A 22,669-nucleotide genomic window follows, 5' to 3' on the forward strand; every position below is an offset into this window, starting at 1 on the left:
GTTCATAAGATGAATTTTGTTGTTAATCTGGTATTAATAGTACTCAAATTTGCATGTATAATATGATTGTTGTTTCAAGAAATACTATGCTCGTTGAAAAGTATGTTAATATTTAACCTTCTTGCCAAATAGGAATTAATTTTGTGAACATAACATGTGAGCATAATTATTGAAAAAATAACTCATCATTTCGGCTAGTATTCATTTTTGAGTATATATTAGACAACATTGTTTCTAAAATTAATTTATTATGTTTGTACTTGAATGTTTATTAAAAACGAAGGTTGCAAAGTAATGTGGGATAATGTAGTTTTAAGGTGGTGGTTTAAGTAACATATTGTTTATCAGTTTTTTCTGCCTATTATTGGTTATCTTTACTTTAATATAAAAAATACATTTTAATTTTGTACCTTATTTAAGTATAGGAAATGACAAAATCAATTCACATCTTATACATACTATTTTAATTATTATATAGTTTCGTATAACTATCAAATTAAAATTAAATTATATAGGTGCAGCTGAAGGAATAATTTTTTATTTTGAAATGTAGCACAGCTCTTAATAAATTTTTGTTTAATGTAAAAGTATCTTTATTGCAGCCTGTAACTAATGTAGTAAGTTCATTAAACTATAAAGCAGGAAAAAATACAAGCATAAAGATAACTTTCAAATTTTATTTAAAAACTTGAATACAATTTGCAATATAATATAGTGTGAGTAAGGATTCAAAACATATAGTAAATGATGTAATGTTATATTTTTATCGTTTGATTGTGATGATTCAAATACACTTTTATAACAATATTGTAATAATACGAATGCGGACAAATGTAACCACATAATATTGTTGCATTTTGCAACAATTTTCTTTATTGTACTTTTTAAGTAATTTAAGCTAATTATAGTGTAAATTCTTGTGAATAAAAGTAAATGCATATTTTTTTATTTACAAAATGCAACGGTTTTTTTTCATTTCTTCATAGAAATGTATCATTGCAAATCAAAAATTAGGTTTTGAACATTCTTCTAATTGTATACTCAAATTTTTGATTTGCTTCTTGTAATTTCTTATTATAAATTGAAAATTGTTCCTTTATTGCAGAGTTATGTGGTTCTAAAGCAGTAGCAATTTTTAAATCATTAACAGCCCTTTCTACATCATTTAAATTTCCATGAGCTACCCCTCTTCTATACAATGCTTTAACATTATTATTTTCCTTATTTAAAACTTTTGTGCACAATGATATAGTATGTTCATAATTCTTACAATTTAATTGACATCCAGCCATGTTGTTGTATAATACAAGTCGCAAATTATTAATATCACTTTCTAATTTTGTATCTAATTCTAAATCATGTATTGGCTCTAATGTTATAAGAATTTTACAAGCTTTACTAAATCTATGAAATGCATCTACATATCTACATTCTTTAAATAAATGAACCCCCATCTTTTTGTATTTTAATGCTATTGAATATTTCTCTTCAGGTGTCCATTCCCAAATTGGCTTGTATGGTTCTATCTTGTTCATTATTGTTTCAACTGTAATAGTTATAGGTTTACATAATGATGGAAGCACAGTAATTAAACTCATTTCAAAGACATTCATCATTTGAATTGCTCGTTCAATTTGGCGATCTATTTCACAATTAGCTTCACCAATAATTAATGTTTTCCTACTTGAGCCATCTAAAATTTCAGATTTAAACTCTTTCTTCAAGTCTTCTACTGAGGCATTGACAACATTTACAGTTCCAATACTAATTTCGCATTTGGAACATTCTGTCGGCTTTTTAGAAAAATGGCCTGACTTTGCTACTTCTTTTCTCACAATTTTATCTAAGGATTCCCATGTTTGAAGTATCATGTTGTACATTAATAAATCTTGCCTGCATATACATACAAGGTAATTTAAATTAACAACTCGATTGGTTACATTCTACTACTGTCAAACTGTTATTTAGTATACAGTACATAAAATACATACTATATTGTATTAATAGACTTATAGACACTTTTGTATGTAAATAATATTATATGAAACAGAGAACGACAGAGAATGATTATGTATTTGACGTCCCTAATTTCAAGATTTTAACCTATAAACGTTGAACAAAGCGCATGCGTATATGGCATAGTTATAACTATAATTAATTTAACAAAAAACAAAAAAATTGGTTATTAAATATTAGAGAAATTTAAAGAGATTAAGATAAAAGTATTTCAGTTTAATTCGTAATGTAATGTACTAATAGTTATTAAATAAAACTGTGTGCAAGGTCTTATTATTAGTTTGGAAGTATGATTCAAATTTCGTAACACGAATTCTCGTAATATAATTGGTCCATCTTATAGTGCATATACAGCTTTACCGTGAAAAAGATTGGATCTGATTGGTTCAAATTCTTCATTTTGTATTGTGTGTTGCGAGTCCGCTGTGTGATTGTTTATAAGTGTCTAATTTTTTAAATATTCTTTATTCTAGTATTTCATATAAAATCATTGTTATTATATACGTAAATATTTTAAGAAACATTTAAAGTGTGAATTTTCAAGACTGGGATTCACTATCTGGAAGACGGGATAATCGGTAAGTTAACAGTTCACATTTCATAAATAATGTTGAAACATTTTAATAATCTTCATTAATGTATTCTAATTGTATCAATAAGAAAGTATAAGTCGAAAGATATTAACAATTTATTTTATAGTCGGTTTCTATTAACTTTTGTCAATCTATTGTTTATAAAATATTATTTGAAGGATTAATAACATAAAGGTTACTTATTTACAAAAATTTTTATATATTTGCATTAAATTATACAGAATATAATTTAGTCCACCTAGTACTAACTTCCCACAGCCATTTTGCAATTTGATCATTCTTTGCTTCATCAGAAATATCTCCTATTTTGCAATTGCTAAAAAAAAAATAGTAATAAATTAGTTATGTTACTTATAGTTAGTTATATTGAAACTTACTTTAAATAAGCCCCAGTTACATCTTTTAATGATGGATCTATGGCTGCAAATAGAACTGGCTGTGCTCCTTTAGCAGGTGTTTTAATAAATATCCATAATATTGCATGTATAAGGAACCTACAAATTTTGTTCTGATAGACATCCATATGTCGCATTATCTCTGTGTTTACTATACCAGGGTGAACAGCATTAACTGTAACACCAGTGTCTAAAACCCATTAAAGATAAGCAATAAACCAACAGTGATATTTAAGAAACTTATTTTGTGATAGAAATTTCACTTGACACGAATATTATACCTTTCAAGCGATTTGCTAACTCTCTTGTGAATAAGATGTTAGCTAATTTACTTTGTGCATATGCCATTCCAGGGTCATAGTTTTCTGTACTATTTAAATCTTTTAATTTAATTTTACCACGTTTATGTGCAGAACTTGAAACATTTATGATTCTTGATGGTGCAGAATTTTTTAAAACATCTAACAACAAATTTGTTAGTAAAAAGTGTCCCATATGATTTACACCAAGTTGCATTTCAATTCCTTCTTTGGTATAGCTTTTAGGACATCTCATTATTCCTGCATTGTTTATAAGAATGTGTAGATTGTTGAATTCTGTAGTTGAAATAAAAGAAACAAATTAGGTTATCTTTTTGTTTAAAAACAACTGCCAAGTAAATCCATACTTAATACTTAGTACCTTTTTTAAATTGATTTACAAATTCTCTTATGCTTTCTTGAGAAGCTAAGTCACATGGCCTACAGTAAACATATTTATTCTTTGTTTCCAATACTATTTCACTGCGTGCCTGAAAAATATAAAAGAAATATTTAAATAAAACATTAAAATGCTCAAATTTAGCAAACAAAGAGTTAATGTAATTAAATATTATGATACATTAACAGTATCAATGCAAAATTTGTAGTTTATGTATAATACAAATAATAATATTAATACAGTTTCACATTTCTTCATATCTCTGCAAGCCATTAAAACTTTGGCTCCACGTTTAGCTAAATCACGAGCTACTTCTTTACCAATACCAGTATTTGATCCAGTTATTACAGCTATTTTATCATCCAATCTTTCTTTTCCCTCGTATCGAACCCCAGAAAAGTAGTCTCTGTGAAGAATAAAATGCATAACAATATGTATATCTTATATATCAAAGCTTAATTAAATGTTAAATTATGAATTTATTGTTTCAAATAATACTTCAGTATTAAAAATCTAAATACTATACTTCAGTAAATAACCTCCACCAATAATAGTGGCGCCGAATGAATAATAATAAAAAGGTTTAGGAATTGTCCATTTCATTTTAACAAATGCAAAAAAAAAACAATAAGTTAAAAGTATTCAGCAATAATATTAATAATGTATTGTTAGAATGCACTGTGTTTTTATCCAGCAAATAATTTCAGTGCACCATAGTACACATGCATTGAACCAGCAGGCATTATGCTTTATTCACAAGTTATAAAAATAACTTGTAACTTGAAATTATAAGATAACAATTTTTATGAATATATTTTCAACACCGAATTCATGCCAGTAAATTTAATAAAGTTTCAGCGATGAAATACAATTTGAATTCAAATATTCATTTATGTGTCATATCCTTAAAGCATGTGTGTGAATGTATATGTATACCGCAGTTCACCAGAGTCCATAACTGCGAAAAGACCAGTTTTCGTTCTTTGCGCTTCTCCAGTGCGCATCTTCGCCCTGATTGGCGATACTCCCCAACGAAGTGGAAAGCGATTAGCAGAGAGCTCGCTGCGTTCCCCCACCATCTTCCAACCTGCGCGTCGCAGTTATGGACTCTGGTGAACTGCGGTATATGTAACACACCTATGTATGTGGAATATACTTATTATCCATTTATCTAAAGCTTGTCATTTAAATTTGAACATATTGTACATATATTATCTAATTTTTGTATAAATACTGTTGGTTAATATGTCGTTGAGAAAAGTATTGTGTTTTGTAAGGGATGCAAAAATACTGCAAAGAATGTTTGTTAAAAAAAACTTTCTTTTATCACAGAAGGTTTGTAATTATAATTAAATTTAAATACTTTAATCTTTGTGTTAATTTTTCAACATTACATAACATTCTTAAACTTCATTTTAATTAGAGAAATTGTATATCTATAATATTTGTTGGCTATGTCTCAAAATGTATAAATATGCTATTTAATTTCAACAATGTACTGTACAAAAGATTATGTACAATATGTAATTTGTTTGTATTATTAGAAGAATAATCAGTATCTAGTGGCTACACAATTGTTTACATTCTCATTTACTGGCATGAGTATTTGGAGCTTTACTAAAAATAAAAGTGAAAATGAAGCTGTAATAACCACCAAAGAAGTTTTAATAGGAAAGGCTGATGCAATGTTTGATCAAGAAAAATATAAGGAAATATATGATCTTTTGACAAATTATAAAGTAAATATGCCTTTAAATTAAGTCTGAATGCAAGTATCTATAAAATGTCAGATAGATAAAATGGATGCTTTGTAGGATAGCAGGGATGTTGAAATTATATGGCGTTTATGTAGAGCTATGTATAAAATGTCCAAAACAGCCAGTGATGTTGAAGCAAAACGACTTGTTTATGAAGCATTTGGCTTGATACTTGATGCTCTTGAAATTAATGAAAATCATTGGGCTGTACAGAAATGGGCAGCAATTATTCTGAATGCTAAATGCAGTTATGAAGGTGTGAAAGCACTAATGAAGGAATCATATAACATTAAGCATCATATGCTGGTACATCTATTTTATATGAGTTTTCAAATATTTTATTCAGTAGTTTACCAGACAAATGAGAACTTTTAAAATATGAATCTGTATTTATTGTAGAAAGCAATAGAGCTCAATGCAAATGATGCAACAATTATGTACATGTTAGGTACTTGGTGTTATCAAGTAGCTGATTTATCATGGTATCAAAGAAAAATTGCAGCAATAATATTTGGAGAGCCACCAACATCTTCTTTCCAAGAAGCTTTAATATACTTTGAAAGTGCAGAAAAAGTTGATCCTTATTTTTATAGTCACAATTTATTAATGCTGGCAAAAACATATTTAAAATTAAATAACAAGGAGCAGGCTATGAAGTACTTGAAAATGGCTGTTGAATATCCTGCTAAAAATGATGATGATCTCATTGCTAAGCAAGAAGCACAAAAATTATTGAAAAGTGTATAACATGATCTCAGTACAGATTAATTTCTGTATGTCTTGTATAAATAATAACTGATATTATTTTAAAGTAAGAATCAACGTGGTGTAAATAGTTGGGTAATATCATAGGGTAAAAAATAAATGTAGAAATTATTATTTTTTTTAGGTACTGAATTTTAATGAAGAAGAAAACACATGTGTTATAACATGATTTTTTACATATAAGCTCTCTATAAATATATACAGGTATATATAATATATATACAAATATATGTTTTATAAACTTAATAAGATTAACATTCCAAAAGTATTATTTTATAAATCACTATTTTATGACATATATAAGATTAATGATTGCATAATATTAATTATTTAAGTATACACCTATCCCCTGATTTACACGATTTCGCTTTTACACGGTTCTTAAAATAACGGATTTAAAAACAAAACCAGTAAAAGAAATTTTGACTGCATACATATTTCTACAGTCATTTTCTTATCCCTGTGGCTCGGGGATCAGAATACGACCACGGCAACCCCTGCCTGTCGTAAGAGGCGACTAAAAGGGGGAGGATAGGTGTATTGCATATCTGGCATATTTTTTTATAATTTATGTTTTTGTATCGTGTGTGCAATATATAAAATATACATTTTTCACTTACATCTATGGAATAATATTTAATACTATTTTTCAATATACACGTTTCTGTGCAGTACTGTGATCAGTAATTGATAGAAATTTCTATCTACTTTGTCAATTACAATATACACTTTCTAGTACAATGAATAAATCTTCTTAATAGTGATGATATCGCGTCAAATTATTACCGATTGGTACTAATTTATCGGTCAACGTCTTCTTGGATACTGTTTATTTGCATCCTCTCATTAGCTTTTCTATTCGACATTCGTCCAAGTCTTAACCGCAAACGCACCTGGGGCAATCCTGGTATATGGGGTTGCCCACGAGCGTCCATCGGTTCATTTCTCATCATGTGATTTAGTAAAACGTTTCGATCAACAGTGAAATGTGTCCTGTGCGTACCACACGGGCACATACAGTAGAGCAAAACGTGATTCGGTGGCAGTGATAATACCGAGGTTGATGCGATGCGAAATTCAGCGGTTCCATATTGATGAAAATTCTGCACGACTGGAATCATTGTTGATACTTTTCTGTAACAAAAAGAGCAAAAGAGATATTAAATTGGCTCTTCTAGTGCAACTTATTCCATAAAAATTGTTCTTAGTCGTTGGTAATTTAACATAAAATTTAACATAAAGAAAATTGCAGTTCAGTCAAGTTTAAATACTATCCATTGGAAATCACATTAACGATATTAAATGATAACTCACCGTTTCGAATATGAGAATACGTTCGATACGTTCTGTTTCGTGTTTGCACCAAAAATAATATTACCAACTAGTTGGTCACTTTATATAGTCAGCAGGTCTGTCGTATTGTCGCCATTAATGTGTCCATGATTATCCATATTTTCGTTCATAGTACTTTGATCGGTTACCTGAGCCATGCTGGTCAGAATTTCCAAGGTTTTCCCATTACGTGTACTCTGAAGAGGTACCTGGGTTTTGGGTCATTTATTGCTTTCATTCATCTGTTTGTATTATGGATCGTTATTAGACTAAACGTTAGTTTACGACTTGGTACACTAATTAAACGTCTACGAAATGAGAACGTGATAATAGAGGTAGATAATAAACAAAACGGTTTTAAGAAACGTGCGTTTTCATTTATTAGTCGTCGAAGGAATCGGATACACTGCTTACCGTTATAATTTACGCTCTTTAATAAATAATAACTTACGCATTGTTTCTACGAGACGTGGAAAGCCTGTATACCACTGGGCTGTTAAATTATTAAGTTGTTGCGTATGAAATGACCTAGTTGATAACATAAGATGTTTAACATAATTATCATGAAAGGAAAGTGTCATTTTGTACAAACTTGAATGAAAATATTCCGCGACGAGAGCTCTTGCTAATTTAATATGATCATAATTTAAAAATATAGATTTTGTGAAAGGTTTTGCGAATAAATCGGTCATTTCATTTGCAACAATCTGGTAGTAGGTAATTCGATCGAGCGGTTGTTTATACGTGTACTTACATTGATATAGTGTTCGTTAGTGTTACAGGTATCTTACAAGCTATTTGAAATATTTTTTTCTAACAGTAATCGAATGGTAGAATTTATACAGAATTTTATACTGACAAAAGGAATTGATCGTGTATCATTATTTATATGGTCGCATTAATTACATCAATAAAAATCGAAAATGTTACTTCTTTGAACATTACTCATCGTCTATATAAATACACTATAGTATCCTTTGGGTTACAAATAGTACCTTTCACTGGGGTTGATTTATACGGGTTACTCAAAGGGAGGGTGTGAATCAATTTGTTTGACAAAACAAAGGCGTAGAACCTCTATCGATTAATATTTCAATATTTTTCTGAGTATTTTGTATTCTAAATGAATAATCCAAGTCCTACTTGGACGTTCTAATTATCACATACCTACTTTCCTCGTTTAACAATGTGAATATCGAGTTCACAGGCTGAAATATCGTCCGTATGATTACACAATATCGTTTATTAAGAATATCGTTCATCGTATTAAATAATAAAAGAACTATACAAAACTTACGTGTACTTCGATCGTTTATTTAGGTCGAAATTAACGAATACATTATGATTACGGGATGACAGTGTTAAATTATCGTTGATCTCGGTTGTTTCGCGTTGAAATTCTTTTCCGAGTCGCGTTTATCGATGTCGGGCAGCTCTTCGCGGCCAGTTGCATCTACTAAATATTTACATGATCGCACGCCGGGATTGCAAATACGTTCGATCGTTTATTTGCACGTGTACTCTTCGGTACGTTCGGTGCATGTCTCGCAATGCACGCGACAGCACCAGTGAAATTTGCATCTGCACTGCCACGTTCTTGTAAATTGATGCGTGTTGTACCCGCGACCGCAACACATCAAGTCGCATCCGTCGGTACCTGAAAAATTTGCGGTTATTACAATCCATTTCTAGGCTAATCCTTTAATGGCACAATAAAGTTAGAGGTAATGATTCACTCTGGGTAGATATGTTTGTATTTCTATGATTACTACCATCGCGAAAAACAGTAGAATGACGAATGTATGTTTCGTTTTCCAATAAATTATAACCGCGGTACGTTTACAAGCTCTATTTGTATCTCAGGCAATCATTCCAGTATCCGCTCAATGAAACAGACCATTAATTATTTCAAAGAGAAAGCTATTATGTCGTGCAAACAAAGCAGGATATTTTCGCAACGGTATTAATTATGATTAAATGGTCATTGAATTGAATTCACCTTTGCTAGTACGATTGCAATATCTGCCCTGTGTTCCGAGGCTGCCCTGTACCAAATCCGGCTCGCAGTAATTAGGGGAAGGCTGCAGAAAAACCAGCTCGCTTCTCTTTGGAATCCTTTTCTGTCCCACGCTTGATCCACCGTTAGTTTTCGTTCTCTTCAGTACCAAGTGCGGCCTTCTCGGTTTAATGGCCTTCTTTGGGGGTTGTCGATCGCGTCGGGATTTTGCAAGATCGTTTGGTTTCCCTTGGGTTTTCGCGTCGTTTCCTAAAATTGGCACCATTTCCGCCGATGTTGAGTGCAGGGTGTCTAAACTCTATAAACGAAAAGAATAGAATATTTTTTATCTATTGAAAAACACAAGAAAATACGAGCGTTTCACTCGGAATGGTATTAAATTCAATTTAAAGTTGCAATGTTACAAACGAGTCGAAACAACGTTGACCCAGTTTTACGAGATATTACCTGCATCGTAGGGGGTGGTGGCGGTGTAATGGCTATCACGGGCCTGGCTCTGTAATATTTTTTCATCAGGGCATCGCCAATCTGACGAAAACTAGGCAACGTTCGCCAGCAGGTTCTCACGGTGCACGAACCGGAGACGCCATGACATTTGCATTCTGTTTGTAACAAGGCTTTAACTATCTGTAAAAGAACGATATTCATGTAATCCACAATGCAATCGTACCATTTTCTGCATTAATGGCGATGGGATTTGATGATTGGAATTATGTAAGTTTCGTTGGAATTCTATCGTGATAACTTATTAGCCAATCCGTATCTAAGATTGAAAATCTTCAGAAGGGGACTATAGGATTTAGACTTTCTGTCACTTTTGTACAGGTCAAACGGTAAGAGTTATCAAAAAAATTATTGTTTAGTGGGTCAAAATTTCAACGAATGGCCGAAAATTTTTTTTTTGCCACTTCCGGTCTGATCGGAAATGACAAAAAAAAGAATTAGAAAAAAAATTCAATTATTATCTTTCAAACTTTCAATACGTTCGTTTCATTGTCCCTTCGATCATTACGCATCCACCATTTCTCGTTCAGAAAACTGGTTTACATTTCGAATTATCGCGGGAGACAGACGGGAATGGTGTTGGGGCAAAGGTGGGTTGAAAAAAAAAAATAAAAAAAAAAATTCGTTCAGGGTATAAAGTATGCGGCGAGTCGAGGCAGGGCGAGGCGAGGCGATCGACGTTAAGGATAAATCGTTAGCCGGTGTGTCTGTACTCGCAACGGATCGTACGAGCACGCACGATATATGCGTGTTTTTATTGCCGCCTCGATAATAAAGCCCATCGAAGAAAACGAAAGCTCGACGAACTTTTCCCAATTAAGACGCCTCCATTTGTGCGCCCTACCTGCGGCATAACGTGATCCTTTCTTACAAACGACCCTATCTTCTTCTTCCCTTCTTCATTCGTTTACCAACTGCTATTGGCCCGTGAATTTCTATTACCGTCGGATCCGAGAAAATTAATTTCAATTCTCTATAGAAATTGAACGGAGTTCGTTAATGACCGTTGGAGGGATTTAAGGGATCAGGGGTTGCGTTTCCGGGGATAAGTTGGGAGAATTTATTGTTAGTTATTATATGACTATCTCAAGAATTGCGTTTCTAAAAGTAAGTTTTGACAATGTATGACTATATGATAGTATATTATTACACCAGGTATTTTATACCTGTCATTACAAAGAGCAATCGATTTGCAGTATAATGCGAGAAAATCGATAGGTATCGAACAAGCCACGTTATTGATTGACCCTACGGTTTATGTGAAATTTACGGAGACAAAGAAATGATACAGAGGTGCGTTAAGTACCATTTTCTACCTGACCTCTTAAGAATTTGCAGAGTTTACTGAACTCGAATGGGGCAGGTTCAATTTATGACAATTTATTACTCGTAATAAATTATAGAGCGCGCCTTGTATGGTTACAAAATTTTTTGTTCCGTTTTTCAGGCATTTTTAATAATTTAATAACTATTAGTAATGTACATATTAAGCGTTTAATAATTATGTTTCGTGTATGCATACGCGTGGGTCATCGTAGATCTTAATATAAACTCGTGTTACCTTTCGTCCAGCCTTGTTATTATGAAGGTTCATCAGGCTCCTCGCGTCACCCTCCACCTCCCTCGCGTCCAGAAACCTACGCGCGAACCTAACATTAAATTGTAATATTAAAATCCATGCGCGTATAACAACTGCCGTGACGTATAGTTACATCAATGGAGGTTTTACACGCACGTGGCGGGTGTAAAAAGGAAACAAAGTAGGAATTCATTACGAATTCTGTTAATGATCTCACCTCATGCCGTAGGTAACATCTGCGCTACAACCACCCCATTCCCAGCCATTCGGTGGCAGTTCCTTTTTCGTTCTGTAACAAAGGCATTCAAAAGAATTGAAAGCTACCTTCAAACGCGTTTAAAATATACGATACGCAACGGTAAATTGCGTTTAACTATGTAGCAGGAATAAAATATAAAAGCAAAAGGGTTAGAGAGTTTACCTTACGGTGGGTTCGCAACCACACGCGGTGATATTGCCTCTGCTGCAAGCTGCGGTCACGGCGTACGTTACACCCGCTGAACTTATTGCGTACGTGAAAGCTGCTTCCCTGCTTCCTGAAATAGATCAGTTAGAAATTTCCTGTTAGTTCTACCATCGAAGCAGGTCTGTCCAGTTCGCGTGGTAGGTAAGAAATGCGTATAGGGATTTCAGGCTATGCGAAACAAGATGCAAACGTTCTTCGTTTTTCAGGGTATTGTGGCAAAGAAAAAGAATTTTTTGAAAAAGGATGCCTAGGGGATGTATACCTGCACATCCAATCTAGGTATTCAGTATAATCCGTCCAACGAGAGGAGTCAGTATACATGTTTATAAATTCACGCGTTCGACGCAGGGTCGAGCACAGTTGTTTCCAGTTCTTCAAACGCTTCGGTCGAACTCTGTGTACTATGAGCCGAGCCTGCTTCGAGCACGTGAATTTCTATACATTTACTGTCTCGTCTTGTTGGATGGTCTCTAACAATAAATGACAGTAGGTACTCTTTTGTTAGTACTCTTTTTGGAAATTAGAAATTTTATTTTTCACCATCTTTATATAACTCCTCAAACGACCTCAGGTTTAATATCGATTACCACCATTTTGTCCTTTCTTTAGAAAAATCTTTATCCATGATAAAACTTTCTTTCCTTGCCATTCACTTTCAAGATTCATGTACCTGTCGTTTTGATGCTTATTAAGCTCAAGACTCAAGACACAACTTTCGTCCAATTCGTCCGGTCGGCGCACATTTTAATCCCCCTGGCGCGATCCGATCTACTTCATTTCGTCGACAAGCATGATACATCAAGCGTGTAAACCCACACTGTCCCCTAGCGTTTCCGTCACGCTAATTTACAGCTATCCGACACAAGTACAGCCGCGTAAAGCGCGACCACAATTAATTACCCGCGGAGCTCTTTCAGCTCGTTTGCCATGCTGAATGAGTTATACACCGTCGCGTTCCTTTCTTCTCGATCCTTGATCTTTTTTTTTTTTTTTTCTTTCTCTCTCCTTCCTCTTACTTTCTTCCCCGTCTGTGTTACAGTACCGCTCGTCGCGTCGTTTCAAACACCTACGCGATATTGTCCCATGTCCGAGTTGATTCGCGTTCGTTCTGGCAGCAGCCATCAACCTCGTCCAACTTTAATTCGAACGTCAGGATATCGCCTGTTACACCGACGCCTAATTATCGCGTGTAATAAAACTTCCAGACCCATAAGCCGGCCCCGGAGGCATGCTTACACGCTTTGACAGCGTAATTTTCACGGCCGATCAAATCTTATCGTTGCTCTCGATCTTCGTTGCCTCGCTCTCGCCTCATTTTTTACCTTTATTTCGATCCTTACCCGTTCTTGCTCCATGTTTTTTTTTTTTTCGATCGATCGATTACCAGCCCGTGGAAATTGATAATTCAACGGTTATGCGAGGAATGCGCACGACGGATAACGATAAAACGATGTCTACGGTGATTTGTTACGAGCGAGACGCGTTTAGCTCTGGTGACTTTAACGAGTGGATAAGGGAGAACCTATATACTCAACCCCATAATAATTAATTTAATAATTATTATAATTGCATAAAGATTGAGTTTAATAATAATTTTCTGCGAAGACAGTATTATTGATTCAGATTCAAGCAAATGTATAATATATTCATCGTTTAAGTTTAAATCATGATCGTGTGCAGCGCAATATTCGACACTGCGTTTCGTTGCTACATAGCAATAAAATCGCTCGTAAAACCGACTCATTGGAGAGAAATGAAATTTCGAAACGAAACACGTGTCTTCGATTTCGAGGATTTCGAGGATCGCGATATCCTCCTGTTTTATCTCTTCGATTTGTCGGTCGTCAGCATCGAGATCGAAAAGATCCGGTTAACTGTAATTACAGCGGATCTTCCTACACGCGGTTGTACGATAATATTACCTGCGAGTCGATGTTTGTTATGCTCACGGTTATAATTCATAGTGATCGACACGGGTTCGGCGGAGCGCATATTGTGAAAGTAAATATACCTACGTGCACGCACTTTCGCGAAGTCATTCCGTTTCATTTTTGCCCCCGGATCGTGATCGAGCACGAACCACTGTGGGGTAATTACCTTGAAAGCCGTGCGCGAAATGCTCGCCTTCTCGCACACTAGGTCGAAATTGTTCCCGAATAAAAACTGGTCAAATGTCGAGTGACTCCTTTCGTTCCGCGTTTAATAACGGACACTTTCTTTGCTGCATCACGGTTATTACGCTTCACCAGTCGATTACCTGATGTATACTTTAGTGAAAAAAAAAGAGTAATTGTTGCTTCGTGAGAGTACTCGCGAGAGATCTTTTCGTTTTTTCTTAGAAATCTATAATGTTTGCCGTGTGAATTAAGTATGAGGTGTGTTTAAGGAAGAGCGAGTAATCGTTGTCGAGGTATTTAGGTTGCCGGTGAATTCTCACGTAGCGGCATGTATTGTATGTTGAAACGAAAAACAAAAATTATGTAAAAATGACATGCAGACAAAATTTACTTAAGAAAGTAGGCATACAGAATTATCAAGAGACTCGATAAACTTCTTACGTTCAAATTAGCTTTAATTAAGTTTAATTGCGTAATGCAAACAAAAAGGAATTATGATGTTTACGGTGATTTAATCGTACGATGAAGTTTAATTGAGTAACGCAAACAGGAAGGAATTATGATGTTTGCAGTGCTTTGATCGATCATAAAGCATGTACAGTTCTGGTGACTTTAACGAGTGGATAGAGAGATATCAAGATAGAACTCGAAACTTAATACAGTTAAATCCCGTTCAACGTTACTTCAATTATAGCTGATTATCTATCCCAGTGTCTTTCGTGATATTAATTAAATCATTCTACGGCTGGATTTTACCTGTTCGCGTGAAAATGACGTGCGAACGCCGCGCCGGTTGAGATACGCGAGGAGCTGTTGTTAGATAAAGTGCATCGCGTGCAGCTGCCTACACGCGCGCGATGCAACCCTCGGTGTTCTTATTGTCAAGGAGCGGTTCCTTCGAACCGGGACGGGTCCTCCTCGTCGCTCTGTCGGTCGACAGAAGAGAAAAGCGAAGGCGTTTGCGGCGGGCGCCATGATCGTAGTCGCAGGTTATAACGCGTTCGAGATCCGTATCTCTTCGCGATCGGCTCGTTGATTTATAAGACGCCAACCAACAGATCGGTATCTGCCCCTCGTTCCTCCGTGTCCCGATCCGTCCAATTTATGTAGCACGCGACATCAACGATGAGAACCGAAAACACTCGCGACCAGAATTTCTGCTAGCTGAGTGTTTTAAAGAAGTGTTTTTAATTTTCAATCCTTGAAGTGAATATGTGCAATTTAAAAAAAAATTGTTAGTTAATTAGCAAATTAGTGGCCACAAGAAATGTTGTCCATCGTTGACAAGAAAATTAAGTTTATCGACGTCGTAACGTCGCTTCTCGACTCAGAAATCGTTCCAACGAGCGGTCGTACGATTTATCGATCAGCAGCTCGTTTTCTCGCTAGTGAACAACCGATCGTATGCACGGCTACGATGGTGGACAGATCGGTCACAAGGCTGATGAATTTATGCGAAGCGTTTATGTCAAAAGACGGCAGCGCGTACATCTATTTAGTGTCGGAAGACGGTAACGGGGAAATTTATCGTTTCGTCGGTGTTCACCGCGACGGCCGGCTCAATGGAAGGGGGAAAAAGAGATGGCCTTTCCATAAATTCATTTCAGTTGTAAATTGTGAACACGCCAAATGAGCACCGCCTCCATATTTGGTCGCGACTCGCGGCGATTACGAAGGCCTCAGTCTATGAGTATAGAGGGGGTGTATACAGGGTGCATTGCGATTCTTCATACTATGGAGTTATTCATAGTTTCAAAATTTTCCACAGAATTAGGTTCTGTATGAAAAAATTTGATTCATTTATATACGGAAAATTAATGTACATACCGCGTTATGCACCCTGTGTAAGACTGTATATCTTGTTGGCCGTGTACTTATTAACGTCTGGAAATATTACAGACCCCTTGGTCGAACGACACGAAGCTATACTTCTCGCAACATGAAACACCGTCTCATGAAATACTGAAATAGGTTTATGCATTTCTCATGTAGATTTTCATACAGTTTTTCTGAACAAATATTCGCTTCGGGGTTGTTTTGAAAGAAGATTAGAATCAAGTATTCTTTGTTTTATATTCTATATTTTTAACATCTGAAAACATATTGTAATTTCATTTTCTAATTGCAAGTGTCACGATTGAAATAGGGATTGTATATTGAATATCACCATCTTTCTTCGACCAATGTAAGATTCAATATCGATATTAGAAACTGATAAATTGACCGAAGACGTTTATACACCTAAGATATATTAATATATGCAAATAGAATATGTCAAATATGCAAATGTAATTATATGAACGTATGCCATTTGTACCTATGTGAAACGTATGATAAGTGTAGGTACTGGATGTATGTTCCAATAATAATACAACTTTTATTATTCGAACGTTATTGAAACAAGCAGTACCTACTTATATAATTAGCGAAATTAACAAGAAATAATCTATTGTGAAGAAAATTAAATTCCTGATAGCTGAGCAACTGTGTCACGTATGGAAATACATTGTGTTGTAAAGTATGTCTAAATGAACACATAACCGGTAAATGGTTTGCTGCGGCAATAAAGCAACGGTGTAAAGCCTGAAAAGGAAAGGTTCGATTCGTGTTTCGCGATCAATCCATGGACACAGGCGTCTTTTAATTTATATCATCGCGTTTTAAGTGACTCGCGTAATGGTCGTAGGAAATTTACAAGCGGCAGCATCCTGCACGTGGGCGATTGTTTACGATGATTGAGGGGCACGAATTTCATAACGAATTTCATTTCGTCATGGAGCCGACCGGTCGATTATTAACGCGATGAATATGCAAACAGAGACACGGTTTTTCTTTTTCGTTAATTCTTACACACAAGTTTCTGCTGTTTCAAATTTCTTTTCTAATACAAAAAGAGAGAATTGAAGTTTTTGACGATCTATCATTCTTAACGACCTATTCATTCGAAGCTAAAAACAGTGAAACAGGAAATCCTCCTTACATTTCCCTATTCGTGTCCAACATCGATTTCCATGTGATCTCTACATTTAGAAACTCGCATTTCCGCCGAAAGGGCTTTGTATCTGAACAGTTTGCAGTACAATTGGTTGGCAAATGAATCTACTTTCACACTTTAACCGATCCAGATTCGCGACTTAACACACCCTTACACTGACTTGATCGATGATTTACGTTGTTCCACGAGCGTTGCTATATTATCCTTTACGTTTATGGGCCTTGGTAATAGTAAAGTTTCTCCAACCGGAAGACAACATCGTTTCTCTATTTGCAATCTAATTTATCTGCAATTTATTTCGATTTTCATTTCAGCTGAAAAGTTATCTCGTTAAAATCGAATCGCACTCTTAAACGAGTTTTTAATTAATAAAATCATATTATTATATTAAATGTGTAAGAGTACGTAAGAAATAGTATCTATCAATCTTTAAACGTTGTAATTATCCCAATTTTTGAATTTAACTTTCGCGATTCTAAATTTATTCTAAATTAAATAACTTCATCGTAAATCATTGTAAATGACGATCGGGGATGTTCAAGGTGTCGCGAGAATTCGAGGCGACGATCGAGCGAGCGTCGGGTAATTAGCTGTCGGCTAATCAGCCGTGGCGCGATATACGAGCGATTCGAGACGCCCAAGGTGGTAAAACTGGAACGAAACGTTCCTGACAAGCGCTAAATCTCGCGTCGAGCATCCTCTGGGAACGTGACGTTGATAGCAGGATTTCAAAAGGACGATGCGTCACACTTCCACCTACAACAACATTGTCTGTATCTCTCGCAGGACGTTATTATTATGCCCTCGCGATTTTATGCCCGGCGAGCGATCTTATTAAAGGTAACGAGCACGATCGTATCGCGGTCCAGCAATAAAATATACCCAGTCAGATATCTTTCCGCCCGAGGTGGGAAAAAATCAGGAAAGGGATATCTAGTTCAGACTCCGTTATCTCGATCGAGATCAAGATCGAGATCGAGATCGAGATGATGTTCGCTAGGTGATTCAATTTGTCCACTAGGATCGAGTTTTCAGCGCAGTTTATTCCCTCTTTCTGAGTTCTGTATTATTAGTCCTGAGTATTAAGTGTGTTTAAGTCAGTAATGTTTCGTTAAAATTAAAAAACAATTTAGACAATTCTCCCTTCTACGTATAAAAATATTTTTTTTTATAAAGCAGGTTCAGATGTAGAGTAAAAAAATTCTTTTTAATCCTGAACTTTCCACAATTTCCAGCCACCTTAATAATATTTCCTAGGAACCGGTCTAGTAATTCAATATGTCGATTGGTTAGCCTTTTCTTGATGAAATTCAATATTCCGTGTAATCGATCGACGTCGATACAATTTATTCCGCCAGCATCAGGATCTCACGATTTCAATGATCAGCTGAAAAGCGGTTTTTCATCGAACTTGCTCAATCGATGACAGTTCCAGTAAGATAGAGTGGTACTCCACTTCATTAAAGTGCACTTAAGTGTCGTAACGGGTGGAAGGTGTTCATTTGAATAGATAACATCGTGTTGACATCTGTATAATGACCTTTGCGAAATGTCAGCATAATGCGAGCTCCTCACACGAGTTTTTTACGTGAAGAAGATCTCGAATGTGATTTTGATATAATCATATGTCGTTGTCTCTTTGATTTATAAGTTTAGAATCATCGCAATTGTAGAATTTTATTCTAATTAGGCGTGGAAAATTTTAAAAACAGTAAAAAGAACTTTGAGATCATTTTATACAATTTTTTATGTTAATATATAAGAACAATTTTCTTTAAGCATTTCTTCTCGAGAATACCTGTGTCTCAAAAGCGTGAAAAAGTGATTTTCACGGTACGATATTTATACATTTTCTCACCTGCCTAAGTACTCTAACTCGTCTGACCTTAGCCCTTTGTTCCTAAATGACTAAATCAAACTCGTGCAAGCGTAAATTTTAAATTACAAAAACGACTGCGATGAGGAATCATACTGTTAAAGAATAGGACAAATGATTTTAAACACGTTTTGTGTAATAAATAATATATTTAACAAAGTTAGATCTGGCGAAGTGTCCATTACAGCGATACAATATTTAGTTTACCAATTGAATTTATGAAAAGAGTAGTTCAGCGAAACAATTCCTTAAACAAATGTGCGAACGAAGTGTTGACAGGTTCGAGTTGTTGGTGCTTTACAATCGATTCAAAGAAATCCTTTTTCGTAGAGTAAGTAAATCGTGTAACGGATACCTTGTAAGCAAGACCGCGAACAGCCATGAATTGAAACCGATTCTCGCGAGGCGAGTTGAGTGGCTCTCAAAGCCAAATCCAACGTGTGGGTGAAACGTGAAAATTTATCGTCGAGACATTCGTTCTCGCGAATGGGCCATGATAAAGTCGCACATAAAGAACGTGTGACTAGAAATTCGCATAATCAAACTGTTCCCAGTTGTTTCGTATCGCAAGTTGTTATCACCTAATAAGCTAAGAATTTCGAAGACCTGAAACGTTATAGAGATAACTTCTCTTAGAATATATTACACTTTAAACATGTATACTTGCAAAATTGTTCCATTGAGCGCCACAGTGGAAATCATAATTTCTAGATAAACGTGCGATAAAATAGATTATTAAAGATAGAAGAAATTCATTTTTCAACACAGTGCAAAGGTTTCGGAATTTCGATGGGAACGAAAGTTTCGCGAGTTGAAGGGCGAATCACGCGTGTGGGTGCCGAAAGAAAAAAATAAAAAGAGGCGCATAGACACGGCTGGTAGTGAAAGAAGAAAGAGAGAAACGATCGTTGAAACTTGAGGTTATCTCGGTGAACAGGCATGTCCTGCCACCACGCAGCAATGTTTCCGTCTTGTACTCTCCCGTGTCCGACAAGATCTTTATTTCGTCCTGAGAAAAATTTATCTTCGCGCACCAACACCTGGCATCACCTCCCGCGATGTTCTTTCTACCTTTCGTTCGTTCGTTCGTTTGTTCGTCCGGCAGGAGAAGTTGAAAGTTCACTCGCAGTCTCATCGACAAGGAGGTTTGTAAACTGGCGACGTTTGTCACTGATCAGTCGACCGACACCCACGTTCCCGAATCGATGGTAGATCCATTGAATCAACACCTAACGAACGGGCTTGTGTTCCTCGCGTTGATTTGTGTCTGCTTTTACCTCGCCGTTCTTCTTCGGCAAAATTTCTTCGACACTTTTCCTTCCTTTTCTTTTTCGACGAGTTATTCTTTCAGTTGATCGATCTTGAGCAATTGTTGACCAGGACTGTTCGTTTGGGATCAATTAATCAAATAGGGGATATTTTTAATTTCAATTCTTTATACGTGGTATGAATAATATTGGTAATTGGGTTTGCATGAAATTTGGTCTCTTTTCGATCATCGGATAATCGTGTTCGTAATTCTTATCCCGAAGGCAATCGCTCATATCCTCTGTTACTTAACACATGTAACCATTCATATGTAAATACGCAGTGTCTTTCATCGGTCGTTAAATCTCGAATGAATGTATGAGTTTGATTCACAAGTATCCGGCAGCGGCTCGTTAAACGCGATGCATATTAATAGCCTACCGCTTCGATACGCGTTAATGCGTGATGCAAACAGATACGCGTGAATCAGAGTAATAAACGCGATGAGAAATGGCGAACGAGTACTCGTGTAAGTATTCTCGAATACGAGAGGCACTGCTACGATTACCGAATGAGAAACGTAATATCAATAACGACAAGCTGTTATATATCTTTTCGATCGTTATTCTCCACGAACTATCGACCAGTTGGATGGTAGATTTTTCCCGCTTACAAGGTGGATGTTCCGTAATTTTCATCTTTAAATAATGATAGTTATATTTGTATCTTATGAAAGAACAGAGGTGAATGGCAAAAAGAGTAATAGAGATTTATTGGATAATGGTAGAGACACTTGAAAAAGATGAAACTTTTAGCAGATGTAGACTTTTATGGTCGCGTGGCATTCTTTGGCCCCATCGATTCATGAATAATCATTGTTCAATCATCGTAAATGCCTGGAACGACAATTGCCTTCGGTACCGTCCGTAGCGAGTTACAATTGTAATTTATGGTAGGTCTCGTAGCGTTTCGCTATCTGACGTATAATTAGCACCCTGTGTTCCTCGAGTTGCATAATCAACAAACAGAAAATCCTAACTAACATATTTATCTCAAATGCGAATTGAAAATGAAAAAAAAAAGATGGCGAACTCGAGGCAGCACAATTAACACCAATCAAAAGTCACGAATCGTCGGGGCTTAACGAAAAACTTGTTCGCCACATCGTGGTGCGAGGGAGAGGAGCCATAAATAATTTTATACGCTCCTAATGAGGACCACCAAAGCTTATAATGAATTCACAATCAACAAGTTTATTCGAGTTTAACGAATTGTAGGCTTTCTCTTTTATTTTCACCCTTTAGTTTCGATTTAAGGATCCCTTTTATGCAACGAAAAATCTGATCGTTCAGAAAAATCTGATAAATACAAAGTCGAGCGAGACGCGTAGTTCGTGGGGACAGGTTGAACTCGATCAGATAGCGAGACAATTAACCAATTACAATAATTAAGACACACGCCTCCACTTAGCATTTGCTCGATTCGAGCTCGCTCGTTGAATTTGCATTCGAATCGACTTTGCCTCTCGACTCGACGTTCCTTTTCTCTGAGAGCTGGTCCCTTAACGATCTGGGAGGTTGAATTGATTTTTCTCTTAACTGATCCAAGACCGTACAGACACAGCTTCAAAGTTCGCTTACCCTTTATTCGTTTGTTAATACTGCGCGTACTGGGAACCTATTAACACGTTCAATGCGTTTGGAGTTACCAATGATCCACACCGCAAATTAGATATTCGAGTAATTAAAAAATAATAATAACGAAACAAATATTATTTTGACTACCACTATTATTACCTACATATATTAATAATGCAAGGTAACAAATTGAAAGTTCGATATAAGTTTGATTTTCGATCGGTAGCTAATGTGTTAACCGGAGAATGACAGAAGTTACGGTGTTGCAATCTAGACGCATATGTTACGCGTTACATTACGCAAAACAATTCCGTTTCATTATTTAGAATGAACGAAGCGTCGTGGTTTGTAGCGATGCTCGTCAAGCGGTCGCGAGTGACGAGCGCGATAAATTGATTGCACACTGACAACTTCTAATTACGCCACGGGTCACGGAATTCATTTACATTATTATCGTTACTGGGCTAGTCGATACACGAGTCCGGCTACGATCGTAAATTCTCTTATATTTCTGCAAATTGCTTCGATGTTTTGCCTCTTTTACAACAATGAAAGCATTCTTATATGCATTCTTCTAAGGTGAGCTAGGCCTCTTAGAAAGTTTAAAATTCTGTATCTCTAGAATTTTTAAATTCTAAAATTTTGGAATTTTAGAATCATGTGGAGGAATCCT

The 22,669-nt window shown here is 35.6% G+C and overlaps 4 protein-coding genes across 7 annotated transcripts in view; 1 reads left to right on the plus strand and 3 right to left on the minus strand.

Moving 5' to 3' along the window:
* Positions 1–663: 663 nt before the first annotated feature.
* LOC117602766 (tetratricopeptide repeat protein 9C) lies at positions 664–2,099 on the minus strand. The gene is made up of 2 exons (XM_034321183.2): positions 1,992–2,099; positions 664–1,893 (listed from the first exon to the last, which is right to left on the minus strand). Exon 2 carries the CDS (start codon positions 1,878–1,880, stop codon positions 1,011–1,013), a length of 870 nt encoding a protein of 289 aa, XP_034177074.2. The 5' UTR covers positions 1,881–1,893; positions 1,992–2,099; the 3' UTR covers positions 664–1,010.
* Positions 2,100–2,712: 613 nt separating this feature from the next.
* Positions 2,713–4,461, minus strand: LOC117602763 (retinol dehydrogenase 13). Its single transcript, XM_034321181.2, has 6 exons — positions 4,230–4,461; positions 3,944–4,109; positions 3,686–3,794; positions 3,286–3,600; positions 2,987–3,194; positions 2,713–2,925 (listed from the first exon to the last, which is right to left on the minus strand). Exons 1-6 carry the CDS (start codon positions 4,304–4,306, stop codon positions 2,823–2,825), a joined length of 978 nt encoding a protein of 325 aa, XP_034177072.2. The 5' UTR covers positions 4,307–4,461; the 3' UTR covers positions 2,713–2,822.
* A 304-nt stretch (positions 4,462–4,765) lies between these two features.
* On the plus strand, positions 4,766–6,844 carry LOC117602764 (regulator of microtubule dynamics protein 1). 2 transcript variants are annotated; one of them, XR_004581023.2, is made up of 5 exons: positions 4,766–5,038; positions 5,248–5,442; positions 5,518–5,766; positions 5,860–6,271; positions 6,350–6,844. XR_004581023.2 is itself a non-coding variant. In XM_034321182.2 (4 exons), the coding sequence occupies exons 1-4, from the start codon at positions 4,949–4,951 to the stop codon at positions 6,205–6,207; spliced, it is 882 nt and encodes a 293-aa protein (XP_034177073.2). In that variant the 5' UTR covers positions 4,767–4,948; the 3' UTR covers positions 6,208–6,343. The 2 variants fall into 2 exon arrangements, 1 of the variants encoding a protein (XP_034177073.2); XM_034321182.2 differs by lacking the exon at positions 6,350–6,844 and having other exon boundaries at positions 4,767–5,038; positions 5,860–6,343.
* Positions 6,845–7,799: 955 nt separating this feature from the next.
* LOC117602762 (protein Wnt-7b) overlaps positions 7,800–22,669 on the minus strand; it is a 58,728-nt gene continuing 43,858 nt past the window's right edge. Inside the window, exons 3-8 of one of the 3 annotated variants that reach the window (XM_034321180.2) lie at positions 12,079–12,193; positions 11,875–11,946; positions 11,640–11,727; positions 10,022–10,201; positions 9,557–9,872; positions 7,800–9,214 (exon numbers count right to left, since the gene is read on the minus strand). In XM_034321180.2, coding sequence (XP_034177071.1) covers positions 9,063–9,214; positions 9,557–9,872; positions 10,022–10,201; positions 11,640–11,727; positions 11,875–11,946; positions 12,079–12,193 — 923 coding nt within the window. In that variant the 3' untranslated portion in view covers positions 7,800–9,062. The remainder of the gene's footprint in view (positions 9,215–9,556; positions 9,873–10,021; positions 10,202–11,639; positions 11,728–11,874; positions 11,947–12,078; positions 12,194–22,669) is intronic. The other 2 variants (XM_034321179.2, XM_034321178.2) reach the window with 2 other exon arrangements.

The sequence above is a fragment of the Osmia lignaria genome, chromosome 12 (genome assembly GCF_051020975.1).
Source record: "Osmia lignaria lignaria isolate PbOS001 chromosome 12, iyOsmLign1, whole genome shotgun sequence".
NCBI classification, from domain to species: domain Eukaryota; kingdom Metazoa; phylum Arthropoda; class Insecta; order Hymenoptera; family Megachilidae; genus Osmia; species Osmia lignaria.